This window comes from Equus quagga, chromosome 19 (genome assembly GCF_021613505.1).
Source record: "Equus quagga isolate Etosha38 chromosome 19, UCLA_HA_Equagga_1.0, whole genome shotgun sequence".
Taxonomy (NCBI): domain Eukaryota; kingdom Metazoa; phylum Chordata; class Mammalia; order Perissodactyla; family Equidae; genus Equus; species Equus quagga.
Window position 1 is genome coordinate 26,891,049 of NC_060285.1, and position 17,500 is coordinate 26,908,548.

General features: G+C 42.5%; 1 protein-coding gene across 8 annotated transcripts in view; it reads right to left on the minus strand.

Annotated features, from left to right (window-relative positions):
• Positions 1-566: 566 nt before the first annotated feature.
• The window catches only part of SOCS2 (suppressor of cytokine signaling 2), a 277,036-nt gene continuing 260,102 nt past the window's right edge, over positions 567-17,500 (minus strand). For all 8 annotated transcript variants that reach the window (XM_046646514.1, XM_046646513.1, XM_046646510.1 and 5 more), the window contains one exon: positions 567-3,710. In XM_046646514.1, the coding sequence (XP_046502470.1) occupies positions 3,409-3,710 (302 nt within the window). In that variant the 3' untranslated portion in view covers positions 567-3,408. The remainder of the gene's footprint in view (positions 3,711-17,500) is intronic.

The window sequence follows — 17,500 nt, forward strand, 5'->3', positions numbered from 1 at the left end:
AAAGCCAAAACCACACAAAGATCCACTCAGTGTACCAGGCAAGCGCTAACAAGTAATGGCACATGCATATACAGAAAGGTGCGCCACCACTGAAAACGACGGCATAGGTCAGCAGCCACACACAGATCCGTCAAATGCGGTGTGATGCTACCAAGTTTAGATCAACAAGTACAATTACTGCCCCCCCCCCCCCCCCCCCCCCCCAGCACACACAGCCTTTAGAAATGGAACACTGAGCCGAGTGGATCACACAGTCAGTGGAGAGGGCATCTTGCTGAAAGGAAGACACAAAAAGCTCAGAATAAAGCCCAGCACGTTTAAGGGAATGTGCTCAACTTTGCTTTTTGAGGATCTAAGAGCGCACAGTGGGGGCGGTAAACAGCTCAACTCAAGTAACGACATGGCTCTAAGGGGGAATGAGCAAACAGTGGGATAACCGTGGATGTTTTGACAACTAAAGACATTGTTACACTTAGCAGTTAGTGTCTTTTAATTTCTTCAAATGTGCTGCCAAAAATTAAAGGACTTGAAATTGTGCTCCAAACACAAAAGACATTGAAAATCACTGGTATAGAAAAATATTTAATGACATAGAAAGATAGTTACATGTTAAATAAAAGAAGCCAATTGTAAAACAGCGTGCATGATACAATCCCACTTTTGTTACGAAGAGAATATGCAGCCAGAGGAAAGTAACTGGACGACAGAGACCAAAACTGGGGTGCACCAGTGATTATCTTTAAAAAATTGCAATAGGGGGACTTCTTATTTTTTTCTTCTTATTAGGATTTTTTTCAAACTGCTATAACAAACATGTACTATTGTTGTACTGATAAAATTTAATAAAAGTTATAGTTTTTAAAAAGTTAGGGTTCTTATCTATGCATGTGCATGAATGCACACACACACACACACACACCCCAAACCAAAGTGGAGCAAGACTGTTTATCCTTTTTGTTTTTCGTCACTGCTTGCAAATGCCATCTCGTTGCACTGATTCAGAATTTTATTGGAGGTAGGCAATCTCTGGAATCTTCTCCCATGCAAAAACACACGGACTCCTTGCAAGCACATCACCCGGCAGATTCTCTCGGGAGGGAGGCAGATGCCAGGTAGCATCACTCTTCACAGCCAGAGGTAGCAATGAGGCAGTGATTTGGATGCCCTGTTCTTCCGTTCTGCAAATCTTCTGTAAGGATGTGAGCGGGTCCAAGCAGGTGCGGCTGCCATTTGATGGTGGAGACACCCTGCTCATTAAGGGTGGCAAGTCAGAGCTCTCTAACGGCCCCCGCAGCCCATCATGGGCCAGTTTGTCACGAATTGTCCTTCACTGCTGACAGAGCACAGAAGTCTCTTCGTGCATGACCGATTCCTTCCAAATGGCGGGAAGATGACCCAGCTAATCATCAGACCCACTTCTAATGCCACCTAGTCAGACGCAGCAGAGCCCAGCTACACTCACTCATCCATAAACGAGAACAAAAGCCAAAGCAACTGTCTGTTAGCAAACCCAGGGGGATGAATAGCAATGTGACAAGTCCAAGGTTCAAAATGACAGGCAGTTTATTGAAGATGCTGTAGAAGTACAGTCTGTCACTGGGCACAGTGATAGGGCCAAAAATATGAGAACTTTACAGGATAAGGAATTAATGGCTGGGCTGCAAAATGGAAAATTAGAACAGATGAGGCCAGTAGACCATCCTTCTGAACGGTTTGCTGAACCATGAAATAACTGATCTTTTTCAGTAAAGGGAATATGGTTACCAGACATCTGAAAGGATGTTGTCAACACACCACTGTCATCTTTTTGAGCACCCACTTCATGTTCAACGCTACCACTCTATATACTTCTCCTCGGAATGGAGAGAGGTAAAAAGCATAACTCTTTCCCTTTGAGAAATCCTGAGTTAGGTTAGGATTAGGAAATAGACTCTCCAATTATGCAGACAGACAGATCATAGATTGGGAATGTTCACCTGCCCCTCTTGATTGGACCCATTGCAGAGCTAATAAATCGCATCACGTTTAAGTGTAGCAGGTAACCTGGTAACAGCACCTCCTCCTACAGCGCCTCAGCTTCAGCCACTCCTCAGCTGTGTCTGTGAACTGCATCCACGTTCAGCAGCCGCAGCAAATTTACAGCTGCCATTTCCCAAGAGCTGAGCACGGGCTAGGCACTAGGAGGCCCTTGGCAGAGGTTCCTCCCTTAGTCATCAACAATCTTGGCGGTGGGGACAATCATTTCCTCATTCTACAAATGAGGAAACTGAGGCTTAGAGAAGTGAAGTAACTCGTCCGAGGGGATGCTGCCCGCAGGAGAAGAGCAGGACTCGAGCTTCTGGCACGAGCACGGAAGAGAGAGGAAGGGAAGCAGCATGGAGCATTGGAAAGCACACACAGGAGCAGTGCGCCCAAGACACACGTTCTGGCTCATTCGCCCCAAGCAAATTACTTAACCTCTCCACAGAAGGAGGCTCACCTCTCTGGCCCAACTACTTTATAGGACTTTTGTGAGGTCCAGATGAGATCACTTATATGGAAAGCCTTGAAAACAGTAAAGCATTTGACAAATACCATGTGCTCTTAACACAAAGACAGGAGACTAAATCATAATTCTTAGGAGCACATACCTCAGTCATCGAGGTTCCAGCAGAAAGACCACGCCCCCTTTTGTCCCCGAGTAAATCCTTTATACAAACACAGGATTTTCTTCAGCAATCTTTTAAAGATGAAGGGCTCAGGTATGCATGCTGGTACTTGAACTGGCCTTTGTAGGAAGCTTTAGTATCTTAAATTTAATGCAGACACCCTGCCTGTGCTATTCTCTTAACTGGAGAAAGTAACCATTTCGCTGTGACTATCAATTCTGTTCCCAAGAAATGACTACTGTAATTTTACACCCTTAATCTGTGCCATACAAAAATGAGAAAAAACAAACAAACAATACTTTCTCATGAAAGGGCCACATTATATATAGTAATTCACCGTTTATTATCATCATCATTATTAATAGCAAAGTCTACAGTTCAATTCCCAGGAAACCTAAAAGTGGATGTTTTATATATAGGACACCTGCATGTAATGTGATAACACGGAACTTTTTTTTGAGCCACTATGATTTATCAGTCTATTAAAAGGCAACCACACAATTAAAATCGGCACAATTAAAATAATGCAATCTTCGAGCAATTAAAAACAACGAGTTGTCAAGCCAATGTAGGAGATCTACTGAGAAATGTGGTCTTTCAAGTAATGTCAAGTGGAAATCCTATTTTCTCCTTTCATTTAAGAATCATTAAAAAGAAAAGCGCAAACTCCCCTCCCCCGAAACTACCTGCCCCGGTGAAAGGCAGAATTCGGCACACCGGACTCGGGGAGGCACACCCCAGTGGATCCACGGAGGCACCATCATTCCAACATGTACCGGAGCACGGAAGGGTCCACCTCCACGGCTTGGAGGGCCCCGTGCAAGCTCCGGAAGGTGGCCTGCTTCCCGTAGCGCTGCCTCCAGCGGACGAAGGCCTCCACCATCTGCGACTGCACGTTGTGGGGGTGGTTGGCCTTACAGCGGTAGATGTCCGTCTGTGACAGTCCCAGAGACAGCACCACGGGCTCCCACTCAGGGCCCAGCCTCTGGGCCAGCTGGTTAATCTGCCGGTCCGACGGGGAGCTGTTGAGGACGTGCGGCGGGATTCCAGTCATCCGGTCATCTGGGGAGGAGAAGGACACGGAGGTGAAAAGAGCCAGCGAGCACATCAGATGGGGACAGAAATGAAAAACGTGGGGAGAATGATCCAGCACTTCCAAATGGCAGGGGCCAGCTTTTCTTAGACTTCTTCGGGGCTGCTCAGTACAAAGTCATATATAGGGACTTATAAATACCATTTAGCATCTATGAAAATGTCCATTACAGAAGAACATAAAAATAACTAGAAATCCCATTAGATAAACCCATTGCTAGTAATCTGATCCATTTCCTCTCAGTCGTTGACATATAAAACATACATTTAGGATTAGATTGTGCATACTGCTTTGCGACATGCTTTTTTCCCTTCCTCTCTTCTACCAGAGAGGCCCAGCGGGGTTCTGGGGGAGCTGAAGGATGCCTGTGTGGGCCCCATTTCCCTCAGCACTGGCCTGTGGGCGCAGGGTGATGCCCTCTCCTGCAGGAATGCCTAGGGCTAGAGGGTAACGGGCCAAACAGAACAGCTACTCCCTCCTGATAAACTTGAACCTTCCCAAGAAAAGTTGCAGTTTCTCACAGAATCAGGAGCCAAGAGGCCCGCTGAGAGAAAATAAAACTCAGAGGCCATGAGGTAGCAGGAAGAGAGGAAAGCCTGAGTTCATTGTTCAGCACAGGCCACAGGAGGAGAGTTATGGCTCCTGGCAGAGCCCAGAGGAGGAAGAGAAAGCATGTGCTGTGGAGGGGTGATGAGAGAACCTGACCTTGCACTTCCTAAACCAGATTCCAGTCTCCCCAGGGCCAGTCTGCTGAGGAAGTCTGACATTGAGTGAGTGACTATAGATGTGCCAAGCATATCCAATGAGAAGTGCCACTGATCACACAGAAGGCCTTCCAGAGCAAAGAGTCAGCCCTGACCATGGGAAGAAGGAGCCCAGTGAAGGCAAAGCAAAGAAAGTATGCCCTGTGTAGAAGGAACTGCATGTGTAAAGGTCCTGAGGCAGGAGAAGATGGGACGTTCAAGGAAGTGAAAATAGTTCACCATAGCAAAGTGTAGATATTGAGAAGGACTCCCAACATCCAAAATTATGGTGCTGGTTATTGGTTAGGCCAGGACTAGAATGAGGTTTCACACTCCTGGTTCAGACGTCTGTTTGATAGCAGATTGTACTACACTTTCTGTCACTAGCATCACAGGAATTTGGGTCAATCCCACTTCACACTCACCAGCCCACTGTTTTGATTTATGAATTTAATAAGAAGGCGAAAGGCATCTTATTAGAAGAGCTGATGTTTTCTACTGCACGTGCCTTTGGCCTGCAGGCAGTGGCCAATACTTTAGGCGTGAGTAGGAAAAATATTGTCAAGGACTCTTTCTGGTGTTTGTCAAGACTGCAATTTTTTAAAAATGACTAAGAAGCAATTAAAATAATGATAATACTTCTGACCAATATTTTATATTAACAATAATGATTTTATGGCTTTTATAAAAATATGGACTCATTAAAAAAATTCAAAAGATGCAAAAAAGTACAAAGAAGAAAAAAATCATCCAATATCCCACCACTGCATTTACAGTTGGTGACTTTTGTTCTGGGCATCTCTTTATGCACATATCCTGGTAGAAGGATAATATAATAGCTTTTTTCTAATAAGAATTATTTAAATTTGCTTGAATATAACAGAAGAAAAAGAAGCAGAAGTGAAACTAAATGGCTTTCTGACATGCACTTAAATACTTAAAAAAAACCCCAAACACATTCCAACACGAAGGATTTAACACTGAGGAAAAGTTTATGAAAATTTAAGAGGTAAATGACATGTTTTCACATTAATGCTCTATAATTAGCACTTTATATTTCTCCTCTCTTTCTTCACACTCCTTGATTTTCGTTGCTTATATCATTTTCATTTTGGAGGGGGCATAACCTTTATATGCTTCTGTAACAATAATCCCTGCTCCACCCAGTTGTTTAGTCTTAAAACTACATTGTAACTGTTTGAAGGTTCACCGGTGTTGTTTTGTTGTTACTTGTGTGTGTGCGCGCACGTGTGTGGAAGACTGTCTCTGGGTTAAAGTCTGTGCCCATCTTCCTCTATTTTGTTTGTTTGTATGTTTGTTTTTTTGAGGAAGATTAGCCCTAAGCTAACATCTGTTGCCAATCCTCCTCTTTTTGCTGAGGAAGACTGGCCCTGAGCTAACATCCGTGCCCATCTTCCTCTACTTTATATGTGGGATGCCTGCCAAAGCATGGCTTGCCAAGCAGTGCCATGTCCGCAACTGGGATCCGAACCTGCGAACCCCAGGCCGCCAAAGTGGAACGTGCGAACTTAACTGCTGCACCGCTGGGCCAGCCCCTGTTTTGGTTTTTTTCTGGTTCAAATCCTGTATCGTGTTTTTGTTCTCAATCTCTTTTCTTGGCTCTTTAATCTATCTTTTAAAAATCCCATTCTACCTCACATCCATTAGGATGACTACCATCAAAAAAATAGAAAATAACGAGTATTGGTGAGGATGTGGAGAAACTGGAAGCCCTGTGCACTGTTGGCGGGAATGTAAAATGGTACAGCTACTATGGAAAACAGTATGGCGGTTCCTCAAAAAATTAAAAATAGAACTACCATATGATCCAGCAGTTCTACTTCTGAGTTATATATCCAAAAGAATTAAAACCAATGACTCAAAGAGATATCTGTACATCCATGTTCTTAGCTGCATTGTTCACAATAGTCAAAAAGTGGAAGCAACCCAAGTGTCTAGCAAGGGATGAATGAATAAACAAAATGTGGTATATGATACACTAGAATACTACTCAGCCTTAAAAAGGAAAAAAATTCTGCCCCATGCTACAACATGGATGACCCTTGGGGACACTACGCTAAGGGAAATAAGTCACAAAAGGACAAATACTCTATGATTCCACTCATGAGGTACCTCGAGTAGTCAAATTCATTGAGATGGAAAGAAGAATGATGGCTGCCAGGGGCTGTGGGAGGGGGGCAGGGGGAGTGGTTCTTTAACGGGTACAAAGTTTCATTTTCACAAGATGAAAAGTGCTCTGGAGGTCGGTTGCACAACAATGTGAAAGTACTTAACACTACTGAACAGTACACTTTTGGGAAAAAAATTAAAAAGAATCTCGTTGTTTTATCATAACTACATTGAGTTTTTGTTTCTACTGAATTGCTGCTGAACTCTTCTACAGCATGAAAAACTTGTGAGGTCAAGTTTTCATGGACTGGGTTTTCTCTCAGACCACATGGGCTGTATGTTTACTTTTTGCAAGCGTGTTCCTTTCTTTCATTCCTCTGCTGCAGCGGTTGCGCCCAGCTGTGATGACGCTTGTCTTCATCTTGCTCATACTTAACACGAGTATCTCTATCCAGAACTTCTCTTTGCTAAGTAAGTTGATGTAGCCTTGACATTCTGCTCACTTTGGAGGGGACCAGTGGTCTTTCTCCCTCTCAGCCCCAATTGGAGGCTGGCTGCTGCTTTCCCCGCAGTATTCTGCGTGGAGGAGCAGTAGGACTCACTTGACCTGCCCCTGCTGGGGTTCTATGTGCTGCCCTCTCTTTTGGAAGCTAATTAAATGTCATACCAGATCCCGCTCTGCCAAGCCAGGGCGCACTCACTCCTCTGGTTCCTTTCTCCGTAACTCAGCACAGCTCCGGGCTGCCTTCCTGCCTCTGCTGAGCGTGCTTCCTGACATTGACCAAGCCTGTCTACTCACCTCCTCAACCAGCTTCTCTCCATACTGACCTACATTAGGAGGAAGCCTCAGGATTCTGTCCCCTCCCCTTCCTGTCCCAGTATTGCTTCTGAGGGGTCAGAGTCAGGTGTCTCTACCTTGTCTGCCACTTTTCAAAGTGCATGGCATAAAGTTGTGATCAGTTTTTTTGTTTGTTTCGTTGCTGCTGGCGAATGTCTTGTTTGTAACTGCTTTTTGGTTCAGTTCATCGGGTGGTGGGGAGCACGCATCTGTGATCCTGCTACACTCTGTCATCATTCTAACTCCTGGCCAACTATTAATGCAATACATGCTTTGAGCCAATTGTTTGGAAGTGAGGACAGTATTTGCTCTCATTCTACCACATTACGGGGTCACATTTCCCTTGTGAAGACTGCCACATAACTGGGTGATGGCCACCAGTCTGAGGACACAGACTGGAGCAAAGATAACTGGCACGTAAGTACTACCCAGCCAAGAGCAAAGCCATCTCTTTCAGGGCGATCTGTATACACGTAAAGAGACAATAACAGCTGTTTGTGCCGTCTGACTTCTAACTGGAAAAGAATCCTCACGAGGCCCTTTCAGCTTGTGAATTCTGCTGAATATGAGGTTACTTAAAAATGAGAGTCCTCAGGCTTTAGTGTCAGCTCCCAAGGGCATACTGCATAAAATCAGGTCAAGCTATAAATTAACCCACTGTGACCATCTGGCCACTGCTTCTCAAAGACTGATGTGCATACCACTAGTGGCGTGCAAGATGATGTCAGGTGGGACCTGGGTGAACATTCTGTATTAGAACAGTCATGTATCTATTTTAACACGATTAGAAAAGCATAAATAGCATTTCAAACCCATGATTGCAAGGATTAAGATAAGTAAATTAAAAAACAGATATAAAATGACAAAAAAGAAAAGTAAGTTTTAAAATAAAAAGTAAATTTCAATAAAAGCATTAAATTAGTGGGACAGGTAATATGAAGATATGGCAAAAACTGTACAAGGAGAACCCAAAGGACTGAAGTTTGGGAAGGCCAGTGTTTCTCAACAAGTGCACTGTTGGCATTTCAGGCAGGACAATCCATTGTGCAGGGCAGTCCCCAGTGCATCGCAGGATTTTTAGCATCTGCAAAGGGTTCCTGGACCCAATTCCAATCTTCCAAATGATGGAGGCTTTGCCACACCAACAAGCCATTCTCCGATACCAGCAGGGTGTCTGAGAAGTCAGCTCTATTCTGACACTATCTACCCGGAGACAGAAGCAGATTCCACCGGTAAAGGGCTCAGTCTCTCAAGACCCCCCTCCACTCCAGATGCCAGCCACAAGTCCAGGTTATCACCTGTGCTTCTGACAGACTGGATATAAATCAGAGGTTCCCTTGTCCCCCTTTCTCAGGTTCAATTAATTTGTTAGAATGGCTCACAGAACTCAAGAAAACTCATTTACTCGCTAGATTACTGATTTATTACAAAGGATAGTAAAGGATCTGAATCAACAGCCAGATGAAGAGATACAGAGGGTAAGCTCCCAAACAAAGGAGCTTTTGTCCTTGTGGAGCTTGGGGCCTGGCACGGTGGCACGTGGAAGCTTTCTGCTTCCCCAAAGTGGAAACTCTGCCAAAAAGAAGTGAGGAGCCGTCCTTTTGGGTTTTTACGAAGGCTTCATTACACGGTCATGATTGACCAAGTCATGGGCCATCAGCAACTGATTCAACCTCAAGACCCTTGCCCCTCCCCGGAAATGAGGGGGTGGGACTGAAAATTCTGATCGGCTCCTCATAGGGCTGGCTCTCCTGGCAACCTTGAGTGGAGTCCAAAAGTCACCTAACAAGACATCCATTTCACCTTTAGGGCCCTGAAGTATTTTTAGTAACTGAGGACAAGACACCAAATGTTATAACAAAAGATGCTCCCTTTGGTCTTACTGCTCAGGAAATTCCAAGGGCTTGGGGAGTTGTGAGCCAGGAACTGTGGATGAAAACCAAATATATCATTGGAATGACCAAATGTTTATATTTCTTATAATAAATCACACCATCACACACCCACTTAGTGCTAATAACACCCCCTACCCCAGCCTGAGCACACATGGCCACATACCCTGAGGTGAGGCCGTATCACCCCTGGTTGAGATACAGTGACATATGAATATCCATCCTAGTTTTAAAAACCCTGAACAGGGATTTAACTCCTTTTACACTGACAAAATGTTCCCCCATATACAGATCCGAAATCTTTCAGGCAATCCTTTAATCTCATTCTCAGTGAAGCTAAAACAAGCCTGTATTCCAAAGGAACAACACTCTCTGACAAATCCATCTACCACGATGAAGCCAAGGATCCATTTAAAGGGATGAATGTCCCCTCCTCCCCATACCCCATCTCCCTACTGACCCTCCCCCCCCCACCCCATCTTTGTAGTCATTACAGGAATGAAAGCAGCAGTGTTTCCCTCTCTGCTCTGGCCTCAAACCTGTTTCTTTTCCAATTCCTATTGCATTTAGAGTCAGGTCTAAAAGATTCACACACAACTTCACTATGTTTCTTATATGACATTGCTGTCTCCCAAGCTCACTGTGGGTGGAGACCACACCTCCTACTTCTGTCCTCCTTCTCCGTCCTTTAGCTCCTTGCTGAGCACAAAATGAAACTTAATGTACGTGTTTTCAGTAACTGATCATATTCCTAAACAAAAAGTTCCTCCAAGTTACGCGTCCGACTCACCATCTCCACTAACTATGTGTTTCTGACTTTGTTTATTTGTTCTTGAAAAACAAGTCAACCCTTCCAACAAATTTCTGTGCAGGCAGCACTCCCCGGCCTATCTTGGCTGGTGTGGGTTCTCCGAGTGAAGGAGAGTCCACAGGCCAACGTCCAGTCTGGTCATCCTCCCCTTTTTATCCTACATCCTATATATGTGGCCGCCTTAATGGTGACCCCAGAAGAGGAACTACAGAGGGTTCAAAAGCACAGTTCAGAGACTGAAGGCCACGGTGTGGAGCGGCACAGCAGACATGTAAACAGCTACTAGAAAGCCAGGTAAAGCTGTGCTCGGGGATGGAGAATAACAGAAAGGTGTTTAACTGTAACACTCCTTTTTAAACTTCAGTTATTTTGTGATATAAGTGGAGATTTAAGCACATTTGAGTTCTCTGTAACAGTGACTCAGTCGGGTATGAGACAGCATTTTGAAAAACTATACACATTCCTTTGGAGAGTCTGGTAATGTGCCAGCCTCCCCAACTCACTGCTGCAGTGGGCCAGTCACTGTCACCGAAGTATCATATGCTTTAGGTTTGCTGGACCAGAAAAAAGGTTGAGTTAAGAGACCATCCCCTTCTGGTGCAGCTACTTTTTAGGAGTAAAAGGTTAACCCCTGCTCGAGGACATTGACGGCCACGGCTCGGGTCAAGTCCACCAATGTTCCATTGACCAAAGCAAGACATGTGGCCACGCCCAAGACCAATAAGACAGAGGATGACATCTTCTCACGGGGTAGGAGGGGTGAAAATTTGCTGAGCAATAATCCATAAACACTCACAAGTATACTAATACATTTAAAAAGTGTAGATGAAGTGATACATTACTGGGAAAATATTTAATGCCAAACTGGCACAGGAAAAAATAGAAAACTTGAACAGACCAAAGTATTAAATTGTTGAAATAGCAATCAAAGTCCTCCCCTGGTAAAAAGCCCCAGGCCCAGATGGTCTTATGCATGAGCTCAATCAAATGTTCACGGAACATTTAATTTCCCATCTTCTGTAAGCTGTTTCAGGAAACAGAAAAAGAACAAAAGCTACGTGGCCCATTTTATTAGGCTACTCTACTTTTTATTCCAAACAGGACAAGGAGAACACAAGAAAAGAAAAATCATAGGCTCATTTCAGTTATGATTTTTGAAGCAAAAATCCTAAACATTAACTAATTGAATAAAAACATCTACTTAAAATAATAAATCGTGATCAAGTAGAATTTATCCCAGGATTACAATAATTTCAACCTCATAAAATCTATCAATTAACTCAACATAGTTTACAGAGAAAAGTCATTATTATCTTAATAGATGCAAAAAAAGCCTTTGATAAAATTTGACACCTATTTATGCTTTTTTAAAGGATTTCTTTAAAAATTAGAAATATGGTGAACTATTTTAACCTGGTACAGATTGTAAAAGCCTTCAATAAGCAACTGATTTAATGGAGAATGTTACAATGTATTCCCTTCAAGAAAGGGAACAAGACCAGGATGCCCACTATTTCCGTTACTGTTGAATACAGTAGTGGAGGGTCTGACCAATGCTACAAGGAATGAAAAAGAAATTAGATATAAGCACTGGAAGGGAAGAGACAAAACTACCATTATTTTCAGACTATATGATCTAATATGTAGAAAAAGGCCAGAAACAATAGACAATCCAATAGAACAAATCAGAGAGTTGAGCAACATTGCCAGATACAAGATCAACTTAAAACCAAAATCAACAAAACTGCATTTCTCCATCCCAGCAATAATCAAATATAATAAAAAGTAAAATAAGCAATGAAAACTATAAAGGATCGAGAAATTAAATTAGCAAAGATCACATCAGACCTCTGTGGGGAAAATTTTAAGCCTTTATTAAGAGACATGAAACAAGATCGGAACAAATGGAGAGACATTCATGTGCTCAGTGGGATGACATTATGATAACAGAAAGATGACAATTGTCATAATGACAATTAAAATTTCATAATGGGGAAAAGAGAGGCTTTCTCCAAACTGGGGAAAACCAGCTAATTATATAGAGAAAAATAAAACTGGACTTTAACATCACACCATAAATAGCGACGGATTCCATGTGGATAAAGGCCCAAACATAAAAGGCAAAATTATAAAGTTAATGGAAAATAATGTAGGACTATCTTTATGACCTGTGGTGGGAAGTGACTTTTTGAACGAATTCCAAGAAGATGACTTTTTTATGTCAAAATTAAAGATTTCTGCTCAATAAAGGAGACCATGATCTAAGCTAACAAAGCAGAATGGGAAAAAATACTTGTTAATGTCTAAACCCAAAGAAGGAATGCCACCTACAGTGTAGAAGGTACTCCTGAAACCAGTAGGAGAGCGGTAAGACCTCCACAGGAGAAAGGGCAAAGATATGACCAGGCAATTCAAATTAGAGGAAACGCAAAAGCAAGTATATGAAGAGATGCTCAAACGCAGAAATTTAAGGAATAACAATGGACTCAGCAATGATGAATCACTTCATGTGCATAGAAATTTAGACAATAGCAAGTTTGGGCGGGGATGTGGCAATGTAGGGAACTGTATTCATTGCTGGAGGGGATGAAGACAGGGCAGCCATTCCAAGATGAACAAGCAGGCAGTGTGGGTAAAACTGAATATAGTATACAATCTTGTTTCTAGGTCTATGTACCCAAGAAAAACCCTGAAAAAGACCCATAAGTGACACGCATAAGGTTGTTTGTGTAAAGTTGCATTATTTATGCTAGCAAATATACAGATACCTTATAACCTAGCAATGCTGTTTTGGAGTTTATATATCCCAGAAAAATCCTCATACAGATCCATAAGGGGTTATGTATGAGGTTGTTTATATCAAGTTACACTTTGGGAAGGAAGGAGTTGGAAGCAGTCTAAGAGTTCATTACCAGGGGAACAGATAAATAAATATGAGGGAGCACATAGGGAATACTGGGCAGTAAGGATGGACTAAAGCAAAAATGTACGAAAAAGCAAGAAATCTATAATAATGCAAATTTAAAACATGTTCAAAACAACCCCATTTACAAAAACACATACAAATAAAAGAACATCCATCAGACAGAATAGCTAGGGTAGGAGGCAGGGAATGGGGCGGGGGTCGGGGAGGGGGAGATGACCTGACAGTCACCTCCCCGGGCCCACATGTTAACCTTGGTCCCTGACTGCAATGGCTCTGCAGAGAAATCCCTTTGGCCCAGCGACTGGCTGCCTGGAAATGAAAGAAGAGCACCTTGAAAAGAAAACTAATTAGAACCCCTTGTTCTGACAGATAATCACAGAGAACAATCTGGTCCTCACAGAGAGGTAAACTGTTTGGTCTTTCTAAAACCAATTTCCAGGATGATGAAGTGACAGCCTACTTCAAATAACAAGGCCGGGTTGCAAAATACAAGTAAATCATACTTATTGTAATGGAAAACTTGATTTGACTATCAAGTCCATGGAAGGTCAAGAACAAATTGTTAGCAATAATTGGGTTCTCACTGAATTAAAAGGTGGGAGGTAGGGTGGACACAGCTCCGGGCTAAGAATTAGCAGGCCTGGGTACTACCTAAATTTGAATCTGTCCCCAACTAGCCATAAAACTTGATAAGTCATGCAGCTTCTCTCAGATTGTTTTCTCATTTGTAAAAGTTTAAACCAGATTACTCCCAAGGCCTTATCTAGATACAATGTTACACTATCTTTTTTAAAAGCAATTTGATTTTTTACAGATTTCATGTTTTTTGACTTCTCATTAACCAACAATTATTCATTTACTGTTGCATCACTTTTCCCTACATGTCTTCTAAGACAGAACCAGGACTTTGGTGGTTTTAATAACTTTTTTTTTTTTTTGCTTGTTTCTGTTTTTTTTTTTTTAAATATTTTACTTTTCCTTTTTCTCTCCAAAGCCCCCTGGTACATAGTTGTGTATTTTTAGTTGTGGGTCCTTCTAGTTGCGGCATGTGGGACACCGCCTCAGCGTGGTCCAACAAGTAGTGCTATGTCTGCGCCCAGGATTCGAACCAGTGAAACCCTGGGCCCCCAAAGCGGGGTGCGTGAACTTAACCACTTGGCCACGGGGCTGGCCCCTCTTGTTTCTGCTTTTTAAAGATCACTCCTGGAAACTTATCTGTCCATAGCAAAAAACAGTTAACTGAATATTGGTACAGTAAGTTTTTTCCAAAAAGTATTAAAAACTTTAAAAGTTCATGTTACAAGTTGCTGGGCCACTCATTTTTCTCATGTGCTTGCACAGACCTGACTCAGCTCCATCACTTTGTCACTCATCCTGCTCCTTGAACACACCAGCCAGCCTGGGACCTTAGGGCCTTGCACCAGCTGGTCCCTCCCCCTGGAATCTTCTTCCGCTGACTCCCTCCATCAAATGCGACTTCTCAGTGGAGCCCAGGCTGACCGCCTTATTCTCAATTGCAACTCTCACTGCACTCTGTGATCCCCCTGACCCACACATCACCTTCTAATGTGTTAGATATTTGATGGTTGTGCTTTATTTGTTGTGGCTGACTGCCCCACCCCACACACTCGTCCCACCCCTGCTGGAACGTAAGCTCCTCACAGGAAGGGGAGCTTTGTGGGTTTTGATCAGTGATGTGTCCCAGGCACCAAGAACAGTGCTGAGCCCACAGAAGACAGTCACTACAGAAACGGATGCTGTTGAATAAATGAACTCGTTAAAAAGAATGATCCATTACAATGACAACATATTCGTTTAGATCTGCTCTCTATGGCCACAGTGTTACCAAGTGCTCCTTTAGTTTACTTAGCACTTAGAAACCAAAGAAATTATATTGCATAATCTGGGAGCGAAGAGAAGATTTAAAAAGGGGGTGACTCCGTAACAGTAAAATATGGTCAGGGCTAAGGGTAGGTGGTTCCCGACTTTCTATATGAAACTGGGCCACAGTAAACTTGTTCCTCCCACATCCATGTTTAACTTGAAGAGAGAGAGAAAGACAGACAGACTCCAAGATGGTTTCTGGGTAAATACGGCAGAGTAAGGCCTGATTCCAGAGTCTTCATCTCCTCTGATACCTGTGGAAATGAACAAAAGGTAAGAAAAACAAGCCAACCAAAAAAGATGGCAGAACCACTTGCCAGTTCCTATCTCCCTGAAGCTGTATCAATTATTCAACAAAAGTCATCTTTAAGAGATTTGCTCTAATATCCCCAAATCGGGAGAGGATGAATTAAGCGGGTTTTCTTATCATTTTTTCTCTCTGACTTCAGTTGCGTGGGGATGGTAACTGCTACATGGAGGCATGGGGAGATCAGAAACATGAACAAGGACTGACTGTTCCTGGTAGAAGTAACAAGTTCTGCTTCCCTAACACGGAAACTCTCCAAAAAAGAGGTGAGGTGCCGTCCTTTTGGATTTTTATGAAGGCTTCATTACACAGTCATGATTGACCAAGTCACTGGCTATTGGCAAATGATTCAACCTCAAGACCCCTACCCCCGCCTAGAAATCAGGAGGTGAGACTGAAAGTTCCAATCCTCTGCTCACATGGCTGGCTCTCCCGGCAACCTTGGGTGGAGTCCAAAAGTCTCCTGACAAGGCATCCATTTCAAGACCTTTCACACGGTCTCAGGAGAGACTGCAGGGCACAGGTGTTACAACGTGGCCCACCCATTGACAACTCAGCTGAACTCAGTCCTCTGCCCTGACTCCTCTGCAGACATGTGTCCTTAAGCTAAAAAAAGTAGACAGAAGAACAACTACCCAGTCCTCAAGGGGAAACAAATTGTGAGCCAGAAGTGTGTCAAGGAGAAATCACCCCAGTGTGTCTCACCAAAGACTGAACACAGCTGCTCAAACTTGAGCAAGATCGGATGAAACGGCAACTGAGTAACACACTATAGTAACAAGTGGTTTAAAAAGGGAGCACTATGTGGAAAAAACACTTACAAAAAATCCCACAATCCCCTACGAATAAGAAAAAGCATTTTGTCATAGAGCAACCTATAAGAGCATAATAGAAACATGAATATGGTAAAACAAGAGCTTAACAATGAGGTAATCAAATAACAAATTGAGATTTAAAAAGAAGCTTGTCATACTAAAATGATAAACAGAGGATCAAAGCAGCATCATCATGAAACTAATAAATAAACTAGAAATACCAAGGAATAGAATTATCATGATTCGGAATAAAATTATTTATATTCAGGAAAGGCTTGAGATAATCAGAGATAAAAAGCAGAACTTAAAGTAATTAGAGAAAAATGACAGATACGGAAGAGAGAAAAATATAATCCATTAAAAGGTTAATGAGCATCCCTGAAGTAGAAAACCCAGCCCAAAGTATTCAAAGATCTAATACAAGAAAATATCCCAAAAATGAATAAGCAACAGAATTTCTACATTGAAAGAGCATATCCTGTTTCAGGAAAAATTGATATAGAATAATCAATTATGAGACATATTCTGGCTAAATAATTGAATTTCCAGTACCAAAAAATAGTTTTCCAAGCAGAAAAAACAAGTTGCCTAGAAGGAAGAGAAAATCAAATTTTCAACAGTACTTTAAATGCAAGAGACACTGAAGCAGTTCCTCTAAAATTCTCACGGGAATAAAGCATAGTTTCTGAAGATTATTCCTAGCCAAGATGATTTTCAAATGTAAAGGCAATCAGCAAATATTCTTGAACACGAAAACAACTCAAGAATTCACCATTCTGGGCCCTCCTTTAAAAGTCTTGACAATCTAGTCAGTGCAATGAATGGAATAAAGATATCAGCATGGGCATAGCAAGGGGGGGGGCAGGTAGAAATGGTTTGCTTCAGATGCAGGCAACAAAGGATACATAGTTTATAGAGGATTTAAAAACAGTAACAAAACCACTAAAAATCAGTCTGCTTTTCATATCTCCATGTGCCAACAATTCTAAACAACGCAAATGATAAAATATCCCTCCTCTCTGGAGTGGAATGATCCCCCCCAGACAGTCTCCCCTAAGACCCTTGACCTGCTCCCTGATATCAGTAATAGGAAAGCCCCAGTAAAAAGATCAGTACTGGACACTGAATTCATTTAAATATAAAACTAATTTTAAACAATGGACTAGAACATGTTATATATCTTGATTATATGAAAACAGTTGTGGGGGAGGAAAACAAATCCTCTACCTTCTCAGTCCTTCTGGCTGGTCTGAGAATTACATTGACATGAGACAGAATAACAGGAGAAAAGCAAACAAAACTTTATTACATGTATACCTGCGAGAGACCCGGGAAAACTGAGCAAATTGCCCAAATGGCAGAGGTTCTCATCTTAAATACTATCTTCAGCTAGAGACAAAGGAGGATGTTGGG